The 22059-nt window shown below is 43.6% G+C and overlaps 1 protein-coding gene across 1 annotated transcript in view; it reads left to right on the forward strand.

Annotated features, from left to right (window-relative positions):
• LOC126535771 (uncharacterized) overlaps positions 1–20137 on the forward strand; it is a 67798-nt gene extending 47661 nt beyond the window's left edge. Inside the window, exons 14-17 of the mRNA XM_055073290.2 lie at positions 7504–7616; positions 9072–9330; positions 14297–14487; positions 19882–20137. Of these exons, the coding sequence (XP_054929265.2) occupies positions 7504–7616; positions 9072–9330; positions 14297–14487; positions 19882–20060 (742 nt within the window). The 3' untranslated portion in view covers positions 20061–20137. The remainder of the gene's footprint in view (positions 1–7503; positions 7617–9071; positions 9331–14296; positions 14488–19881) is intronic.
• The last annotated feature ends 1922 nt before the right edge of the window (positions 20138–22059 follow it).

Genomic DNA, 22059 nt, shown 5'->3' on the forward strand with positions numbered 1-22059 from the left:
CTCCGGATTAATTTTTACCACCTGGAATTCTTTACCGTACAGCCAATGCACCATTCTCTTGCGTTTTTGCATTTCGTCCCCATAGAAATGAGGCGCCGTGGTCGGGATTAGAGCCCACGCCCTCGGGCTTAGCACCCAAACCCCAAAGTCAATACGCCACCACGGTGGGTATCGGCCCTATAGTTAACAGTTTGTCGATAAAGAAGGGTAAGGTTTGTCCTGAAAGTACCCAGCACGGTACCTAATGAACTTCGAGAACCTTCCCAGAAACAAAAACAAAAGCGGCATAGCAAGTGAAAATACTTTCAAATCCGTCACGTCATACTAAAACAACCATATAGTTTCCTACAGTAATTAAAGAGGAAACTCTGGCTCTGCAATCGTTGAGCCACCATGGGAATGATGGGTAGTAGATGGATTTGTCTGATCTTCGTGCTTATGGACTGAGACTTTCTTATGGCTCCTTTTATTACGCTTTATCTGCCTTCGTTTTCCTAACTTTCAGCGAAAGTTATACTTTTCTAAATCAAGAACACAGCGAACACGCACAATCGCTACTAATTGCTGCGGTTCAGCCTGTTAGGTAGCCAAATCGAAACGCGCTGGCTTGCCCGCGAGAAATTTATAACGACACAGTCTTAACTCCTAATGCCTTTCCTCACCTTCTCTCGCTCACCCCAAACACACCATTCCATGCCACATACATGCAAATATACATATTCCACCACCTTATAAAAAGATGTACCCTATACATCCCATCCTACACAGGAGGAAAAGGACCAAGGCCCTGCAAGGAAAATTTTCCAATTCACCCGACGTGCTCTTTGTCGACGTTGCCGAAAATAGCACCGGTTCGTCATATCCCCTCTCAGTAATCAATTCGCAGGGCCAGTTACCTACGGCCGCCTCTGTCCATGCTTCCTCTCCGGAGGAGGCGGAGGAAGCGGCCATAGCCCTGGCTTAAGCTATTCCAAATTCCTTCGTCATTGTCATAGACTCAAAACCAGTCATCCGCAAGTTCGGAGTGGGCAGGGTTTCGCGGCCAGCCTTCTCCCTAATTCTCTCTCACCCGCCCACACAAGACATAGGCCTCATTTTGACCCCAGCACAGGCGGGTCTCCCCCGCAACGATATGGCTCACACCAGTACCCGAGGATTAACGGACCGGGTGCAGGCATTAGCCGAGTCGCAAATCGTTGCCTTCGAGACGCCGCTTTCCGCGCGTGATCGCCTTCTTAGATTTTCACGACATCAGTGCACATTATACAGTTGGTCGTCTGCCGTTTCCTTCGTTGGCGTGTAATTCTCCGCACAAACGCGAGATGCTGTGGCAACAGCTACGACTCGCACCTTTCTCTACCCTCACCTTCTTCACGGCATTCACCCCCCTCTCCACACCGCACCTCCCTGCCGCTTCTGCTCAGCAGCCAAGGCAAATCTCAACCACATTATGTGGCGATGCCCTCATCACCCGTTACTCCCTTAATAATTTCATAACTAGTGAGGAGCAGTGGGGGTCTGCCTTGCACAGCTCCAGGCTCGACGTTCAGAAGGCCATCCTGGAGTGCGCTTAGAGGGTGGTAAAGGCCTCGTCAAGTAGACCCCTCCCACCCTCTACCCTTCAGCCCCTTTACCTTTAAAAAGGATAAATGAAGTTGATGCTACTGCTGCTGTAAGTGCATTCTACGCCGCTTGTCGATGCATGCGTCCATGGCGTTCACGAGCTTGACGGTTTGGTATCAGTGCTGGCCTCTTTCAAGGCATTTTAAGAAGGTACAGTCTAACCAAAGAATGCGTTCATATTGTTTAGTAGCAAGTGATCTGATTTGTACGTCTGTGCCCATTGTTGTGAAGGAGAACAAAGTGTAGCATGGGCGCTATAACGTAAAGTTATTCCAAACTTTTTCCTCTCCACGATTGGTCAAAAAGTTTTCGGGCCACCCCATTTCGCCTGTCTTTCACGCGACGTCCTGAAAACCCCGAAAACTGATATGTTCTGATATGATGCACGCGCACTGATTATGCATGATTAGAACAAAACGAAATAAAAATAATTATTTCTGATTCGTCGCCTTTTTCGCCATTTGCCCTCTGCTACTGGCGAAAGGTTTTCGGGCTGCGCCCACTTTGCCTGACTGTCACGCGATGTCACAAAAGCAAGAAAACTCACCTCGCCAAAGTGACATGCACGCGTTAAAGACGCATTAATATGGCGAACGAAATTGATTTTTTTTTCTGAGTGGCTGGAGACTGCCCTGTTCTGAAAGGAATAAAAGATGGCTGCCCGCCAATCACTCTGGCACCGGCCACTCGGAGCTGCCGGGGAGCATGGATTTATTTGCATGTAATAGAAATTTTTGCGTGGCAGTATAACGTTATCGAGCTCTTTCGGAACAAATACGACATCGCTCTGGCAGCTATTCTTGGCTGAGGATCCGTTCTAACGGCATCTTTAACATTCCGCTACACGCCGCCGCGATTTTCGACCAGCCAAACAAGCTAAGTAACGGAGAAGCGGACTAATCGCAGACTCTGGCATTACCCTCTTCGTCTGGTTATATACTTTCACTGTGCTGGCTCGGCTCCATCGGAACCCTCTGCACTTCAGTGTGCGTCTCGCCTCTTGTCAGCCAATTTGAAAGAAAGTCTGCTCAATCTAGGCAGTGGTATTCGCTTTGAAAGTAAAAAAAAAAAAGTGACCGCCTATAAACGAGGAGCGCGCTTGATTGTGCTTTTCAAACAACGCTGTGGGTTACCGCCCAATGCTTACGTGGGTCGTTACGTAAGTTTGGTGTTAGGAGATTGGAATAAAAAGAGATTAGAATAGTTTTACGTTATCGGGCGCATGGTTTCAATATCGGACTTCTATGCGAGATGTCCTGTGTTCAAATCCTGCCATCGCACAATAATATTGTTGTTTCCGTAATTATTCTTGAGGCAGCACTTTGTTGAAAATTACGAATTTCCAAAGTCAGGTTGCTCCTAGTAATTATTCTATGAAAGCAATGACGCTGTGGTTCGTGAGATTCGAAATCGGTAATTTGCGCTTTCGGTTTGAATTTTTAGGCCTAACCCTTGAACTGGTAGATTATTATGACGTGGCGGATTTCAAAGTATTCTCACTTGCTTTGGGCGCTTTTCGTTTTGGATTCTGGGACAGTTCCTGCCCAGGCACTGCGTATAGGCGAGCAGAGAAGTATCAGCGCAGCCTACATCTTGGGTCGCCTGCTTGAAAGCCGCGGATGGTTACATGTATGCCGTAAAGAACGAATTAGCAATGCACCCTAATGTAGAGCTTTCAAGATCAACAGAAAAAAAAAAGACTGCAGAATAAAACAAAGGTATTTTTTGTGCATTTCTGGCACACTGTACATCCCCAGGTGCGGCAGCGGCGCATGGTATACAAAGTGACCTATGGCAGCGCTGCAAGCGTTGAAGAACAGCCCTTGCTACGCCGCATCTTATGAAGCCGGTCAAATGTGTCAAGGGGACACATAGCTGTTCACTGTCCTATAGTCTAGCGGGAGGGAAGACAATGTAGGCATGCGTTGCTCGCCATGCATTTGATCTCTTCGCAAAAGCTGCTGCCTACATTTTTTTATTTTTTTATCTTCTATGTTCTAACTTTCGAAGTACTATTCTGTAGTTGGCACGTTTTCTTTTGTCAGGATGCTTTCTATGTCTACTTGTATCGTGACATGCGTCAGGAAAAATCATGGTTTCATTTTCTGGCACTGCCGATGAAATTTGTTGGTAAAGCCATATCCTTCGTTTGTCTGTTCCCTACTTCGCCGTATGCTGCTATTTATAAATACAGGTACTTATTGCAGTGTCATGTTTACATAATATTGCGTGTAAATCAAACTATATGTACTTATATTCTGAACCATACAAATAATCAATGAGTGTATCCTGCATCAGTCGGACGACTCTGATGTCCGATATTGTGGAAAGATGTAAATCGCCTTTAACGTTTACGCATTTGAATATTGTCACGATCCACCCCGGGTCGTGAACAAGGGCGGGCTTGTGGCACCCTCCGTTAGACGGACGCACCGCAGCGTGGTGGTGCTGAACGATGACTGACCGGCGAGCAGCCGCGCTCGGCGGTGTTTATTGCGGTGCGGTGACTAATGTTGCCTGCCGAGTTTTAGCAGGCCACCGAGCCTGGCGGCGAACGAACATTATGCCTGGGGGGCGTCACATGCTTGCTACAAATATGCAGTCAGCACGTCGAAAATGTGACGTCTTTTGTATGTTTTTACATGAATTTGAGTCTTCTTTCTCGGTTATAATGCTGAGACATAGTACAATGATCATGACACTATACATTTGGACGGATACAGGGATGTTTACTTGAATAGGAAATCGGGAAGGGGTGGCGATGTTTGCATGTTTGTAAACTTGTCTATTAGCTGCGACTTCCTAGATTATTTTTCATGGTCCACAGGTGATATTGAAGTTATTTGTTTAAAATGCGACAAATTTCTGTTTGCTGTGGTGTATAGACCAACTGATGGTAATTTGATAGAGTTTTTCAAGTGTCCAGATGCTGCTTTTTCGTTTGTTAATGCAAATATACACTTTAATTTTAGGAGGTGACTTAAACATCGATATGGTTGTAAAATCTACTAAGCAAAGTGAATTATCTGCAGTCCTAGATTCTCATTTTTTGTTTAATGTAATAACCACCCCTACGCGTATTACTGCAAACAGCGCAACACTTATAGACCTTTTCATTACCAACCTATCACTTGATGACCTATTTTCTGGTACCATTAATTTGACCCTTAGCGACCATTCGCCCATTTATTTAGTCACTGACGCGTATCATACGGCAAAATACATCACTGCGAAAACAATATATCAGGAAATCAACACGGTTGCACTGTCTCAGTTCCGAGATGAAGTCGTCACGACTGGTTGGAACGAGCTTCTTGCGTGCTGATACCGCATATGAGCATTTCGTTGAATTTTTTCCCTCTCTCTATCAACGATATTTCCCTTACAAAGAAATATCGAAGCCAGAACATGCACGTAAACCTTGGATATCAGTAAGTCAATTAAGAATGATACGTACAAAAAACAGGCTGCACCAGGTGTTGAAAAATCGCCATTTAGATGCACTAAAAATGTTTAAGACTTACAGAAACAATCTTGCCAAAATATTAATGCAAGCCAAACGTAATTATTACTTTACTCTCTTCGATGGCATCATAGACACCAAACAAATGTGGAATACCTTAAACACAATTATATTTTTACACAAACAAGCGCCCCGCACCGACGAAATTAAAATTGACAAAAATGTATTTAAGTGAGAAACGTTGAACAATAAATTTAATGGCCACTTTAGTTGCAGTACTCAAGATGGAATGGGATTTAAGGCCACAGTACCCACGATGGGAATGCTGTACGTTATTTACCAACGTCAATAAGACCCTCGATATTTATTTACCCCACAGAACAATCTGAGGTAACCAATGTTTTTATGAAACTTAAAAAAAGCAAAAGCCAAGACATTGAGGGCATAAAAATGGAACCGGTTATTTTTGTCGTCGATTTATTAGTACCTTGTTTGACTCAAATATATAATCTTGTTTTAAGCACAGGTCTGTTCCCTCAGCGTATGAAAAAGGCCAAGGTCGCGGTACTTTACAAAAGTGGTGACAAAAATGAAATGAGTAACTACAGGCCAATATCGGTACTGCCAATATTTTCAAAGGCTGTGCAAAAAATTATTTTCCCTAGACTTTCAAAATTTTTGGACATGCATTCAATGATTACAGCGGCACAATACGGTTTCAAGTCAGGTGTATCGACACAGACAGCACTTCTACATCATAAGGAGGTCATACTCGGCAACGTTGAAGCAAGAAAGCTCACGCTAGGCGTATTCGTAGATTTTACAAAAGCGTTTGATGGGATTGATCACCACACTTTGTTATAAAAATTGCCCTAATATGGCATCAGAGGCATTACACTGGACTTAATAAAGAGCTATCTTAGCGATCGGTACCAGTGTGTGTCAATAAATAGGGGAATATCTATGACCAAAAAAATCAAACTTGGGTTACCGCCGCGAAGTATATTAGGTCCTCTTTTATTTAACCTTTATATTAATGATATTGTAAACATAAATCGATCAATACCATACATTATCTATGCAGATGACACGAGCTTAGTTTTTACAGGAACAAACGTAGATGAGTTGATTCAAGCAGCTAATGTAACTTTAGACATATTATCCGAATGGTCTTGTCGTAATTTGCTACAAATCAACAGCTCTAAAACAAAGGCCGTTCTTTTGCGCGCGAAAGGAACGGCTTGCACATACGCGCATAAACTGCTACTAAATAATTTTGAAATTGAACTTTCAGAGACTGTCAAAACTTTAGGTATTATCTTTCATCAACAGATGCTGTGGGATTCTCACATTGAAGAATTATGTATTAAGCTAAGAAAAGCCCTAGGTATGCCAAGAAGGTATCAGTCGTTTCTGCCGGTTCCCCAGAAACTTCATATTTTTAATGTGCTTTTTAGTTCCGACCTACGCTACCGCCAGTTGGTATGGGCACCTGGAACTCAAAAATCAAAGAAAAGGTTATATACACTTCAGAAATGTGCATTGCTGGCTGTTGCATATTTTGGCTATAGAGATCATACATCTCGTTTACTTGTGAAGTTTAAGGTTTCAAAATACAGTGCTGCCTATGAACATCAATCATTGTTGTCATTGAGGTCTCAAATTCGTAGAAATAGACTAAACTTAAGAGGTTTGGCTCATTTGCAGCCGAACATAACATTGCGTCGCACCCAAAATTCTGAACACTGGCACATCCCCCGAACACGAGCGAATTACGGACTCCAACTGTTAAAATTCACCATTCCACACGTACTCAATATGTTCTAGCTTACAGAAGATCACTTACACGTCCTTTCAGGAAGGGAGCTATTCAACATGTTCACATAATCCGCTACAAGCCTAGAAAAATTCTGTCGAAATAAAGCACTCCTTTCTGCTTACAGTATGTCTTACTCTTATGTTCTCCTGCAGTAATTTTCTCGTCTTTGGTTTTGGTTTTTTGTGCGTGAATGATTGATGTACTTGTAGTCACCCAAGGGCGCATATAATTATGTCTACTTGACAATTATCGTACAAGTTTTATTTATTTCTTTTGTTTATTTTTCTATCATACGTTAATACTGTGTGAAGTTTGCTGTGCTGTCGTCATGCTGTTTTGTACAGATGGGAGGTGGGGCTAGCCAAGCTGCATCAGCGCAGATTTTTTCCCACTTTCCACACCACAACTGTTCTGTGTAAAACACATTGTACGGTTGGTGGTGAAAAATAAACTTCTACTTCAACTTCAACTTCCTAGCATGTCTGCTAGCATACAACTTGACATATGCAGTTTCCGCAATGAGGTCAAGCTGCACGGTTGGCAATAATGAACTTCTTTCAGTTGGCGATCTGCTGACTTTATACTTTCTGTCTCTCAGGGAGGAGGTGGAAAAACGAGAAGGAAACATGGAAATGCACTTGGACCGGGACTTCCTGGATGGATACTTGAGGAAGATTCAAGAGCATGAAGGCACCGAATCCCACTATTCTAGTAAGTAACTATAGACCTGGGTCAAATAACATTGCCGCCTTACGCGGTTACTCTAGATGAGGCGTAATACAGTGCAACGAGTAGAACTGCGAAGAGGTCACGTCATTGTAGGTAATATTGTCTTCGTAATAGTATTGAAGATAGTCATCAAGTTAGTGAAGCGGTCATTTGATTAGGCAATCTAACTATAAGAGGATGGTTGTTTGGTTGATTTGGATTTGCTTGAGCGCCAGAAATATTGCTAGGCATTGAAGTTCTCTGCGGTAAAGCGGTCATTTTCAGAATATATATGTTGAGCCCTTACTAACCGAATGCAACAAAGCAAAACGGACGTGTACTAGAACACGGCGTGCCTAAATCAGTTTTAGTTCCCCATCTCACTAAAAGTTGGTCGAAGTATTCGCATGGTCTTTTAAACTTTTACATAAATTGAAAAACTACGTAGACTTCTCCGTCATACTATTGTGAAGCCAAGCGGAAGCCACTTCAGAGGTGTATGCGCCATTTCTTCTTGCTTGGGGTTCTAAACTAAAGAAAAATTCTCGGGGAAATAATTAAATGAAAGGTGGTATTACAGCCATTGTAGTCATCACTGAACATGACCATTGCGATAAACCCTACATGATGCATGTACTGTTCACCTTTATATGCGCACGTGTGACCGTAATCTTGGAAACTTCTGAGAATACACGCTGCTGTGTTCATGTGATAGCATAATAATAATTCCGCATAATAATAATTATTCTGTTCCGCGTATGTTGTATTGTAAAAATATGTATCGCAACTTTTTCACTGCACATTTTGGCAAAAACCAAGTGGCTTTGTGGCCTACAATCAACTCATTCTTATTATACCTCGCACTCAACACTCAGGAACTTACCTCTGGCGGGTGCTGTTGCCCATCGTGTACGTAGAGGGTACTAACGCTCGGTCGGGCTAGAATCTCTCCCTGTTACAACGATCAGTTCGCGTGTTCGTGGCGCATAAGCGTGTAGTCGCCTGGAATGACGAGCCTCCACGCGCATGAGTGTTCAGCGCAGTTGCGTGACCAGCGCAGTGTCGCTTCATTGCACGAGAATCGCAATATATTGACAGAGTCATTTGCTATTCATTTGGTATTGAGATACTAGCGATCAATTTGTTCGTTGCCTTTTAACGTTTGAGGAAAGGAGTGTCAACAATACTGCTAATTCATTGAATGAATTCAACAACGAAATATTAGTATGTTGAGCAGTACCCATCGACTCTTCTAATTTACTCTCATGTCTATTGTCAGTGTGCCGACATCTCTTTATGCTCGTTAGAAAGTACACTTTGGTTACAGAGCCACGAAAACGTCCAATGAATTATCTTGCTCCCCACACTGCAATACTTATAAAATATATGTTGTCTTACTTCTATGCACCATAAAGAAGAGTCTTCTTTGTCTTGACGTGAGCTTGCTGCTCATTGCAGCACGCTACTTGGAAGGTACCACAATCAACCTGTACGGCGCGTCAACCAACACCGTAAGGAGCACCATACTCTGGAACCTGTATATTGCTGCCAATGATCCAGATGGCCACCAGAAACAACTGCAGCGTGAGATTGACAACGTCGTAGGCCACAAGAGATCGCCTCAGTGGCAAGACAGGTACAGCATGCCGTTCACGATGGCTTCCATACTGGAGACTCTGCGCTGGAGAACTATGGCCCCCATCAGCATACACCGGGCGTGAGTTACTACCGAGTTTTAGTACAACGTATGGCCCCGCTGGCGTTGACCACGTCACAAAACTTCTTCCGCCAACGCGGTGTTGCGGTGCCCATTTGGCAGACGGAACTCAAGACATCTTTGCGGCAGCAATAATGTATTTTGACCGGACTAGTGGCGTAAGAACAAGTTCGTTACAAAAGCAATAAAAGACCATCGCTACAACCCTATAAAAAATATAACGCCCCATAAATCCCATAAACTATAATGCTATGTGACATGTATGAGCATACGGGCTTTTATATACGTTATTGTATGTTTCATGTAAGATTAGTTGATATGGGGTTATGAGGCATACGGGTTTTCTCATCCTTGCTCTCTTATTTGAGGTGTTGCGATTGCGAGAACGGCCCATGAGAAATAACGAATCCGGTTCAGTGGGGATCAGTGCGCCCTGGCTTCCTTTGTATATTGTGTGTTTTGGCACAGTATAGTGAGCCTGTTGGTGTGAAGCTTCTAAGAATGGCCTACTAATTATGCAGTTAAGAAATAGTAGTTGTTACGATGTCTTCAGAATTCCGGTGCGCCCTGTTAAACTTGTTGGAGATGTAATTGCTAAGCAACTAGCTCATGTAATCAACCTTTGCATTTCATATGGGATATTCCCTCGTAAACTGCAGAAGGCCTAAGTTTGTGCCTTGCTTTATAAGGGGGACAGATATGAGCTAGCGAATGACAGACCGATTTCAATTCTACCTATACTTTCCAAAACTTTCGAGGAAGCTCTTTATTCTTGGTTGGCTCCTTTTACCGATAAACACAACATAATCACAGAATCTCAATTTGACTTTCGTAAAAACTATTCCATGCAACTGGCCCTCCTTAATCAAAAAGAATATATGCTGCAACATAGTGAGGACAGAACGTATAAATTAGGGATCTTTATAGACTTCACGAAGGCATTTTATTCGCTTAATATAAATCTGTCCACCCAGAAATCTGTCCACCCAGAAATTGTGGCTCGTTAAATTCTCCAATCTTACCTTAGCCACCGCCAGCAATATGTTTCTATCGATAACACTATATTTTCATATAAATGCACATCGTCTGTAGTGCCGCAAGTTGATATCTTAGGACCATACCTTTTTTCAATATATAAAAAAAATGATGTATAGTGGACCCAAATGTTAAATATAATATTTATGCCAACGACACGAGCCTGTTTGTAGCCGAAGATGAGTGGGACAGGTTATTCCAACGAGGAAACCAGGTTATTCTTAAGTTGACCGAATAAGCATCGTGTAATAGGCTAGCAATCAATGTTTCCAATAAGCATGAAGTTGTATTTCAGGCAAAAAGCAAGCACTTTGCACAACTCAGTCCACTCGTATTAAATGGAAGCCCTATTGAAGTAGTTAATAACATCAAAAACTATTGGTGTTGCATTTACTGAACATACGTCACGGCGCTCACATACTGATTATATCGCTGACAAGGCAATTCTTGCATTACGACCATCACGACGTGGGAGCGGCCCGCTGCGTGCTGAAGCGCGTTCCGAAGGAGCAGAATAAAGTTTTGCCATACCATACCAGGACCTATTACGAACAAAGAGTAGGCTTTCAGTTTATCACTCTTTATTTATGTCTTACATCGAATAATATTTTCTCGTGTGACTCGTGTGGAGAACCACCACTTCTACAAACATTTTAAAACTCAAAAGACTTCAAAACAAAATAATAACAGTAATTGCTAATGCCACTCCCAATCATCCGACTCGGCCCTTACTTAAGAAGTGTGGCCTAATTAGTTTGGGCCCCCTCTATTATTTTAAGCTCTCTTATGCGCTACGAAATGAAACGAAAAAAAAATATTCATTATTTACGCTTTCTATGTAACTTAAACGTAAACGCAGATGCATATAACACTAGACGTTTCGAATATTGGGAAATGTGTCCCATCAGAACTAATTATGGTGAAGACAGGATATATTTTATCATTCCTAGAATATTAAATAATTTTTAAGAACAAAACTTACATATAGAGTATTTTACACTCCACCAACTTAGGCTGTATTATATGAAGCGGTGATTTTATACTTCATTCTATTATCTGCGTAAGCTCTTTGCGTGTGCATAGTAAAATGTTTATTTGTGTACCTTGAAATGAATCATGTGAAATTTTATAGCAGATATTTATTGTAGCTGTTTTGTACTTCTCTTACATGTGATTATAGCGTGCACATTGGCCGATTTCAGTGAATTGAATGCATGTAGTTCACCACCTGATGTACGTACATCCAATAGATACGTGACCTAATGCTGACCCATGTCAAAGATACAGGTAGTGAGAGCTTCGTCAAGCTGCCTAAAAGCAACTTTTTCTTTCACTGCTCATGCTCAGTATTGCACATGAAATAAACTTCCACTTGTAGATAAGTGTAAACATGCTCTCATATTATTTTTTTCTTTTTATTAGCCGCTCTATGTTTGCTAACGTTCAACTGAAGTTAAGAGTTTGACGAAAGTTCCCCTGGCCGAATACAAACGTAGTACGATAACAAGCACGACATATTGTGAACAAGGTTTCCGCAGGAGAGTCGAAGCGTCACAATTTTATTTTTCACTTTACTTTTTAAAAGTACTATTCTGTACAGTGTCCTTTCTTTCGTTCCATTGTTCACTCAGCAGTCTTCAACTTCGTTTTACGCTTTTTTGTTGGTTTCTGCGCCAGATGTTAGCATCGGTAGAATGCAATTATTTCGCACTTTGCCTTTCGAGGAAAGCGGTAAGCTGCCGCTCACGACTTCCTAATGCCTGCCACATTCGTCTGATTTATCTAACGCTAAGAGACAGGAAGACAGTGGTGTTATTAGAGAACAAAGGGACACAGCAGATAATATAGCTAATTTTCAGAGGACGAAATGAAGTTAAACAAGCTATGTAACGCGTAGGCCAGATAACGGGTGGTGTATTATAGATTCTTCTCACGGAGCACGTTGCTCAGGAGCAACGAGATGGCGCTTTCGGCAGCGGGGTGCACGTTGCCTCAGCGAAAGCTAACGAATACAACATGATTTGAATGCCTGCCCTGCTTCTGTGCGATAAGCCGTCGGAAAAGGAACTGGATGTTCGCTAACACTTTGTGCTCTATTTATGCTGCAGAATGTAGAACGGCAGAGGGAAGATGTGTGCAGTAGCTGGCTGCAAAAACAGTGGCTGTGTGTCATATCAAGAAATGAAATGAATCTGTGGCACCAAGTTCATGGACCGCTGTACTGCCTGTGTTGCCGGCCCTTCGAGATACACGGCTTTGCCCGAGGATAAACAAATTCACTTATCCGACAACGGTGTGTCACTAAATTCCAAAGAAATGACTTTAAAGACGGAATGTCGGCCAGAGCGAATACCACTCGTTACGCAGTAACAAAGACAATAGCGCCGCTTCCTGGCATAAGAAGTCTCTCGCACGTTATTTACACACATCCACTCCGACGAAAACTCTCGCCCAATCTATCGCCAACGTATCAAGAATAAGTGAACGGGCGCACACTTGAATCGATGCTCTCGAAGCATGGGTGACGGTGACTACACTGACAGCGCAAGAATTCGATGAGGATAGCTGTAAGGGCTTGTTGGTACAGCATATCTTCTTTTGTTGCAGCGCAAGCCGAACAAGGAGATGTGTGTGTGTCTGATGTGCCTTTCTGTTGACCTTGTTTAGCTTGCGCTACAACAAAATAAGCACACGATTGTTCGAGGCTGAACATTTCGCTACAGTCCATATAGAGTAGACGAGTGACTAGCGATAATCTATCTTTGCTACAAACAATTCCAAAATACACAGCATCTACGTTCCAAGCCTTGTGCGCAGCAAGAACTAATCTATCGCAGCTGAGCACACCCGCGAGCGATTGCAGCAAGAAAAAAGAAAACAATCGGATAGCGACCGCACCAATGAATTATACCAAGTCAGAAAGATGGCAATCCGCTACTTCAACGTATTAGCCAAATTCACAAGTGGAACGTCTGGACAGCTTGTAATATACATTTCTAGGCCCACTTCTAGTATCAGCACCGTACACGCTGCTCGCGCCGTTTGGCGAAGGCGTAATGAAAGCATTTGCATGCCCTCTGAAGCTGTGGCGAAAGCTTCGTTTTCGTCCACACAGTCACCTCTACAATATCCGCCGAAATAGAGCGGCACCTGCGTCATGTACATCCCTTGTAAGCACGGAGGCAGCTGAGGCAAGCATGTTTGATCACGTGATCAAACATGGCGGCACCCACGGTATCGCCATGGAAAGGGTGTATAGTTAGAGAATGGGTGCTAATGGATGGGAAGCGCAACTGTGCACGGCCGAAAATTAGGGGATGAACTTAGGAAATCTGTAGACATAGGATCGTGTCAGCTGGCGCAAGACAGGGGTAACTGACCATCTTTGAGACAAGTTTTTGTATCGCAGAGTACATAAAATAGGTTAACAATGATGATGACGATGATGATGACAATTGCCTTTTCTTGTTCCATTGTTTGACTAAGTGGAAAGGGGTAGCCGACATCAAGCTATTCCACGAGGTATAGAATATAACCCTGCTCGCTTGAGAAGTCAAGTAGGATCTTAAGGCAACGCTACGCGCTGTAATATCTCGCACTCTATTTTGGGAATGCACGCTAAAACCTACGCAATAACTGTGTCATGGGTATACATTCACACATCTCTCATTGAAATTACCTAGACCCATTATATACCTGCAGTAGATGAGCTAAAGATGTTGCTCCGTACTCACGAAAAATTGGTACGCTAGAATTGTTTGTAAGGGCAAATTCCAAGCAATCCCAGCGCTCAATATATGTTATGAGCGAAGGCCACCAGCCAATGTGAGTGATCACTTACGAGAGAAAGGCTTTGTGAAATCAGTCCGTGCTTCTCTTCCATGCGATTCTTCTAAAGCTTATTGCACTTCGCGATTTCCTTTAACTGCAGCGCAGGTCGGGACACTGTCATTGGAGGGTATCACATTCCCGCTGGCACCTTAATTGTGCCAAACCTATGGGCCGTCCATAATGATCCTGCCTGCTGGCTTAACCCATCCAAGTACGACCCCACGCGATTCCTCAGCACTGACGGCACGAAACTGAACGAGAGGCCTCGGGCGTTCATGCCTTTCAGTCTGGGTGAGTAGGAATTTTATCTTCGGAATAGCTACTTGACAGCACTAATACTACGTTTGAACGTAGAATTAGTGCTGTAACTCCAGGCGCTCGATATTGATGACTTGCGTAACTTTATACTCAATGGACAACGGACACAGCGTAAAAAAGCCAAGGACACGAGAGAGCGCTGGACATACAGCGCTGTACACAGCGCTGTATTCAAGGCTTGCACATAGATACAAGAGCGCAGAGTCCGCGAAGTATTAATAGAAATGTGCACGTAGCGACACTACGCGTCTACTCGAATAGCAACTCTCTGGAATAGCAGAATGCACTCGCGTTCCGTTTAATCTGCTAGGTATGCATAAGCGGCAAGCGAGTAAGTGGAATGGTAACATTAAGATGTTGATATCAATTTCTTCTCATCATGGCAAGCATTAAGAAATTCGCATTCCCGTGATAAACTCGTCGTCTTCGTCTGCTGCTGCTGCCGGTTTAGCAATGACGGACGTCTCAAAGCAAGCACTGCACACAATTTAAACAACTTTGACGACCAACCTCTGGCGGACGAGATAATCGTCCTACATTGACATGACTATACATCTTCTCCGAAGACTGACAAAGCATTGTTATCATATTTGCGATCCACGAGACTTAGTGAACGCCTATACTACTTCCTCTTTTTATTTTCGCTCTTTCCTACTCCCTTCTTTACAACCCCCTCTTCTTCGATCAACGTGCAGGTTACCAAACCAGAGACTTCCTTCTGGTTAACATCCGAGCCTTTTCTCTCTCTCTCTCTCTCTTCGACGTTAAATAAGTACTGCCGTGCCATTTCGACTTATCATATATTCAATTTTTTCCCTCAGTAAGTGAAGTTTCAAGCCCTATGTAGACCCTATAAAACATACTGACAAGTGTCATAGCGTCCTGAATAATTCAGAAGAACCACTGTTTTCTTTTTCTTTTTAAGAATCAGTTTCAGAATTTCGTATGCAGGAGTGGATGCAGCATGACGTCTTGGCACAGTGTCATGACGTCATCTCTTGCTTGATGCGATCCTTGTGGCTATCATGCGCGAGCGCAGCTAGAAGAAACTAGCGCAGCCCTCATTATTTTTTGTTATGACGAATGTTAATTTATTTCTTGTTATTGCTACATGGCGTTAGTGAATTTCTGTGTGTGTCAGGAGTTCACAATAATGCCGATGACTGCAGGTCCAACGTATGGCCTGCCCCCCCCCCCCCCTCCCTCCCCACAACCAACTATACAATCAAATTAAAATATATTATATTTCTTAGCCTTCACACTTGCCAAATGCCATCCTTTCATTTGCTTTGAGTGTGTGGTAGAGCTGCACAAAATTTCAACACATGTCCCCAGTACTCCTTTAAGAGAGCACAAATCAACTTGAAATGAGCACAACTGAAGAACGGATTAAACTGCAACGTTAAAACCGGTCAATGTGGTAAGAATTTTAGTACAGTAGAAATCCTGAATTTAGCAAGCGTTTGATACATTAGTCTGATAAATTTAGATTCTAATTAATGTATTCCCGCTGGGATCAAGAAACACATTTCTTAATATTTGCAGGTGGAAAGCTAAAGCGTATACCTTACATTGCGTGTGTAGGTGGTACATACGTGGTCCGATGTTTAGCATAGTTCGAATGCCACAGCAGCGAGAGGCACTGCGAAGACACTAAGTGTAATCCACACGCATATATCTTATATACACGTACAGTTGACGACGTACGACAACGTACAGTCGTCAAAACGAAGTTGAGAGCGAACTAAATCAAGATAACTGATCAGAATTTAGGCCCTGAATAGCAGACCAATTATAATTTTGCTAGAACGAATAGAATAATGCTTTGTATGGGACGGCAACGTACTTCGCCTCTTCATAAATGGCTTTATTTAGGAACGAAAGAATTTGTGACAACCCTGTTAAATGTTGTTTCCCTCTCATAGAGCTGTCGCATTATCCTTTGTGCTATATTTGTAAAGCTGACTTATCTTCCTGAATTCAGTAGACACTTATCTCGACAACATGCAAAAAAGGCGACAGATGGTTGATATTGTTAAAGTAAGTGTTTGTTGAATTCCCGGAATGTATGAGCCAACTAGAGCAGCTGAAAGCCATTGATTTATTCCTCTCTGTCAAACGTACAGTCAGCATCAAAAGTTTAAGGATTGAAAGAAAGCTGAATATTTCTACAGTCTGGGCGTTCAGACTGGTATTCGGATTTATTTATTTATTTATTTATTTATTTATTTATTTATTTATTTATTTATTTAATGAAGGGTGCCGAAAGCGAAGTCGGAGAACATCAGAGGGAGCTGTGAGATAGAGAAGAAGAATAAAGTTAGAAATGGCGATCTGATGTTTGATCTATTTGATAAGTGCGGGCTTATTATATTTATTCATTTATTTATTTTTATTTATTTACAGAATACCTGGCTATGGGGGGGGGGGGGGGGATCACCTGGAAAGCATTATCATAAGGAGGACAGCTAGAGAAACATGTGTTAAATTGTACGCAGAAATAAGCAATAAATAGATAAAGCAAAGTATGACAAAGTAAGGCGTACACCGGCCAAGTAAAACTTAAAGACAGGACGTCTTTCTTTGTCATGTCTCAGCCCAACAAGACGGCTTCCGTCCAACTCTCGATTACATAAAGCAAAGTAACATCGAGGTGGAACGTAAGATCAGTTAAATGGACTCTGAAGCGATCTTGAAGGTACTTTACAAACGTAGTGAGTCGTTATCACAGGTCCTTGTGATCATTAATTGACACAACTAAGTGTTCTGCGTAAAGCGTGTAATTTATTATACGGTTTTAAAAATGTACATCGCTACCGATCGCAGCGCGCCACTATGCTGAGTTTTCAGCCGCCCCTGACCAGGTGACGCGAAGTGGCCATATGATGCCAGTAGGGCGAGCTTTCCGATTGGTTGCCAAGGGTGCGCAACCGATAATTTTTCCAGCTTTATGGCGAACAAATGTTGTTCGTAATAGTTGGAATGTTAATTTGCTTCTATAAAAAAGAAAGTAACAGAAAGAGAATGCACAAGAACAATTTATCACTATACTCAAGCCCTTCCAGCACACAGCAAGTGCAGTCGGCTTGTGTTACAACATGCTCCATGTTGAAGAGAGCTCAGCGCTCAGTGTTGGTGTCGATCTTTGTTTTCGCGAGCCCCATGGTTCCCCTTGTTACGTTGTGGGCTGCAAACGTAGCAACTGGCAACACGTAAAGCTGCGACGCCGTGTCCCTCTGCAAGGCCGCAGACGAGCGGAGCAGCTCTACAGCGCACTTGGCTGTCCGTATCCGAGCGGTGCCAGAATGAGCGTGTTTGTGGCCGCCTATTTGCGCTGGAGGATTACTACCCCAATAGAGCATTATCACAAGTCCAGTATTCGGGTAAACACAAGCGCAAGCGGAGTGGGCCTGCGCGTTCCACGAGATAAACGGAGTTGCAAATACAGTTTATTCCTATCCTATCCTATCCAAACGTGAATGGTCTTCATGGTGCAGCCATCTGGTGGCACAGAGCTCAAGCAAACGAAGAACCAATATAAGAATAACGAGGTGTATTCTACTTTGCTGCTGGCGTAAAATCTTGGCAGGAGCGTAATCGTGAACATGTTTTTCTTAATGTTTAAAATGTTTTACACTTGGTTACAGCAATATTAGCTCTCTGTTTGGCTGGTAAAGCTCGGCGTCACCAGGTAGTTGGACCATCCAGGCCGATCGGGCCGCTCACGCACGTCTACGCTAAAGCTCCATCACAGCAATTGTACGTATCATGAGGGGGCTTTAGTTTATGCCTCCACCCATGCGTCAAAACGCCCAGCTCCTCTGTGGTTACCGGAATACCGTACTAGCTCGGCGCTACAACAGAACGTTCACAACGTATGCTGCTTCGATAGCTCCCGCTTGGGATCGACTGCCAGGCGGCTGGCGGAGAGGTTGGAGAGGCTTCGCGCGCTGGCTCCAAGACACGGAGCAAGAAATATTTAGGAGTGGAAACTCCGCTGTTTGCGGCGACCAGTAAAGGTCACAAGCCCGCGGATATGTTTTCATGCTGGCGGCACCTGGCGGCATGGGAAGAAATTACCGCCGTTTTGGTTGCCAGGGCAACCGGTTGAGCGTGTTGCCCCCGTTCGGCCGCGCGCGCCTGACTTCTACCACGGAGTGGCCGGAGCTGCCGGAGCCGCCGAGCCGCCTGCCGGGCGCTGCTTTTTTTTTTTTTTTTTTTCCGCTGCGGCTTCTACGACGCGCCGCATGGTGCCGCCACTGTATACGGTAGCGTCGGCGCATGCAACAATTGTGACTTTATCTGATCGCCCGCGCCCGCTCGCGCTGACGGGAGTTTCACCTCCTATATGTCTTACTCCGTGCTCCAAGACAACCGGAAGTGGACGAGACGGCGTCCCGTCCCGACGCAGATCCAGTGAAGGCGGAGCTCTGCCTAGATCACTCGGCGAACGAGTTGAGGAGGAAACGCATGGCTGTCGAGGAGGGCAACTTGTATTCCTCCGTAGCTCTTCTGATATGAGACGCTTCACACAAATTGTGGTGCGGATGATTAACTTTAGCTGTACCCTACGCGTCTACCAAATTTGTCCGAACTGTTCCAGGGACCCTTTATGAGGAAGCTTTAACTCGGCTGAACTCTCATGCCGCCTATTAAAATACATGTACAACGCAGAAACGCTTTTCTGAGATAACCACTTGGCCGATTTTAATGAAATTTATTGCATTTGAGATAGAGAAAGTTGAGTTCTAGTGATTATTGGAAGCGCAATTTCGATAGAGCCTGAATGTTTCAAAAGGAATTTTCAAAAATTGGTAACGAAAAGCGGGAAATGAAATGTCATCGTTTCTACTATGGGCTGCTGAGCACGAGGTCGCTGCGCGGGATCGAATCGATGGGATTGAAATGAGAAAACATCCGTGTATTTAGATTTAGGTACACGTTAAAGAACCGTAGGTGGTCCAAATTTCCGAAGCCCCCCACTACGGCGTGCCTCATAATGAGATCGTGGTTTTGGCACGTAAAACGTCATATATTAATTTTCTTTAATTTAATAAGTTCGATTTGTTTTTATATATTTGCAGAAAAGCACCATTGCACATGAACAGAATGGCGCCCTTGTGCACGTGAACAAGATAGCGCTGCAGCGTTTCGCCCGCTGCCGTCACTAATCGCTCGCAAATTGAACGTTTTCTCAAATCCAACGTGCCACCGGTAAGTGGAAGCAAAAGCAAATGCCAACCGTGCATTGGCTCTTGCCTCCGTTTGCCGGAGTATACCGATGGTATATGGATATCTGTGGGAATGGCAAGCTGACTTCAATATGCACTTCAGTGAAAGCATCACTGCCTTCTCTTCTCGTTACAGGAAGACGCGCATGCCCAGGTGAATCTCTGGCTCTTATGGAAATTTTCCTATACGTGACCACGGTGCTCCAAAAGTTCAAGGTGCTTCCGAAACATGGCACTACACTCTCTTTCGATATTCAGCACGTCCTCATCTCCGCGCCGAACGACGCGCAAGCCTTGCGTTTCATCTCACGTTGAATATCTAGCGGCACTGCTTTGAAGGTTTCGTGAGAAACTGTAGGAAAAGTTCCATTAAATGTTACTGGTGAATCTGATTTGTCATTTTCATTTCATTTTCATTTTTAACTTGTACTTTCAGCTAGTCACTTAGTCAAAGTCAAAGTATTCTATTTAGGCATCAAAACAGTTGCCTAGGAGGCAGACATAAAGACATAAGTTCGGAGACTTTAATCAGAAGTCTCAGAACTTTCGGCTATAGGGCCACAGTGGTGACCAGTGGTGGCGTCTATAGAGCCGGTCAATGCAGAGATAAATAAAATTGAATGGAAATAAATGTGTACACCTAAATGATAGTAGTGGGCGTAGACTGAAATGTTACTTGAATAATTTGACATGCTTCATTGAAAGAATTTCTCTATTTTTTCCTTTTTTTGCGTTTGCCTACTGGAATAAAGTTCAGTAAATGAGCAAAATAAGTACATTAGGATTTTAATTTAGCTTTTACTGCATAGTCTCCGTGAGGATATCGATTTGAAGTATTAATAAACGTTCGTGGTGGCAAAGAAGCTTCCTTACTTTTACCGATAGCACGTATGTTTTTAATATTTTTTCCTCAGTCATTTTACCTGTACAAAGCAGCTATCCACAAGAGATTAAGCTGGTCTGGCAAAGGCCACCGTTTCTTTACGAAGCGCCCTTTCTTTTGCTGGTGTGTCGTGTGTCGGACTCTAGAATTTTCATGCTTATGTGTTGACTTTTGTGCAAAGTGTTCACGCTTGGAATGCGTATACGAGTGGAGAAGCATACACCGGTTAGTGCAGCATTGTCAAGAATAGCACAGCGCTCTATACAGCGCTGAAAGGGCTCGTGATGTTTCCTGTTGCTCTACGTCCTGTGTGTTGTGCTATTTCATGCTTGAAGGTGTTTCCGTACGTTTTAAGAGTTACGAAAACAGACGACTCGTGTAAGTTGAAGTTAAGGCCCATTTCAATAGAGTGAGACATAAGATGTTGCGCGAACTCGCGTTTTAAAATCTACCCCATTTTTATTTATATATTCTGCGATCGCAGCCATGCAACTTTCATTCCCTGCATTTTCTGGGTATGTTATTTGGGAACAATAATCACTGCGGCACTGTTTACTCCTTAAAGACGAGTTACATCAGCAGATCGAGAGTTACGTAAAAGATGGCGTTTGGCGACAAACGGGCCCCAACCTAATCGTTCGTTAGTCGCCGCCGACAATCTTCCATCACCGCCTGCTGAAAGATAACGCGCCCCGACAAGTGGTTACGAGGGCCACGTGATGTCAGCATAAGTTAGTTCACCACCAGGTAGTTGAAGATGGCTAAAAATGCCAAAGAAAGTTATCAGTCTTAAAAAACAAGGCAGTTATGAGGCTTTCCTTAGCTTCACGCTCGTCCGTGAGGTCACCGTTTGAGGCTTTGAACTTTGATGGTGTATCCAGAGTTACACCAAGTTCTCTGCTTGGACGAGAATTCGGAAGCAAACAGCGCTAAAAACGAGACAAAACAAGAAATGGCTTTACAAAACGGGAGGACGCATCATACTAACCTGAATACCAACTGAAAGGCGTATTTCGTGAAAGCTGGCTTATGAACCTCATACGGACAAAAAAGAGGAACGAAAACAAGGTAAAGAATGCCTGAAAGGTCGAGGAGCTGTAGGTGGTGATGGGACCTTAGCTTGCGCGACCGGGGCTGACCAAGTTTGCTGCCGTATACCATTGATAAGCTCATGAACAAGGCAATGAGGGACGAGAAAACGAGCTTTATGCTATACAGCTATTTACATGCAGCGGTTTCGATGCCGAAAAGCTGGCGAAAGCTCTGCGGGCCTGGCGAGCTTGGGTAAAGTCCGGAAGATTTCGAAGCGTCTTCTGATGCGGCTGCTCGAAGCGTCGCGCTTTCCTCACGTGATGGTGAGGTTTCCGATTCGTTGGTGCTGTTTCGGACGAAGTGGCCTGATGGCGTAACTGCCATGAAGCCGGCTCCAGG

This window comes from Dermacentor andersoni, chromosome 4 (assembly GCF_023375885.2).
Source record: "Dermacentor andersoni chromosome 4, qqDerAnde1_hic_scaffold, whole genome shotgun sequence".
NCBI classification, from domain to species: domain Eukaryota; kingdom Metazoa; phylum Arthropoda; class Arachnida; order Ixodida; family Ixodidae; genus Dermacentor; species Dermacentor andersoni.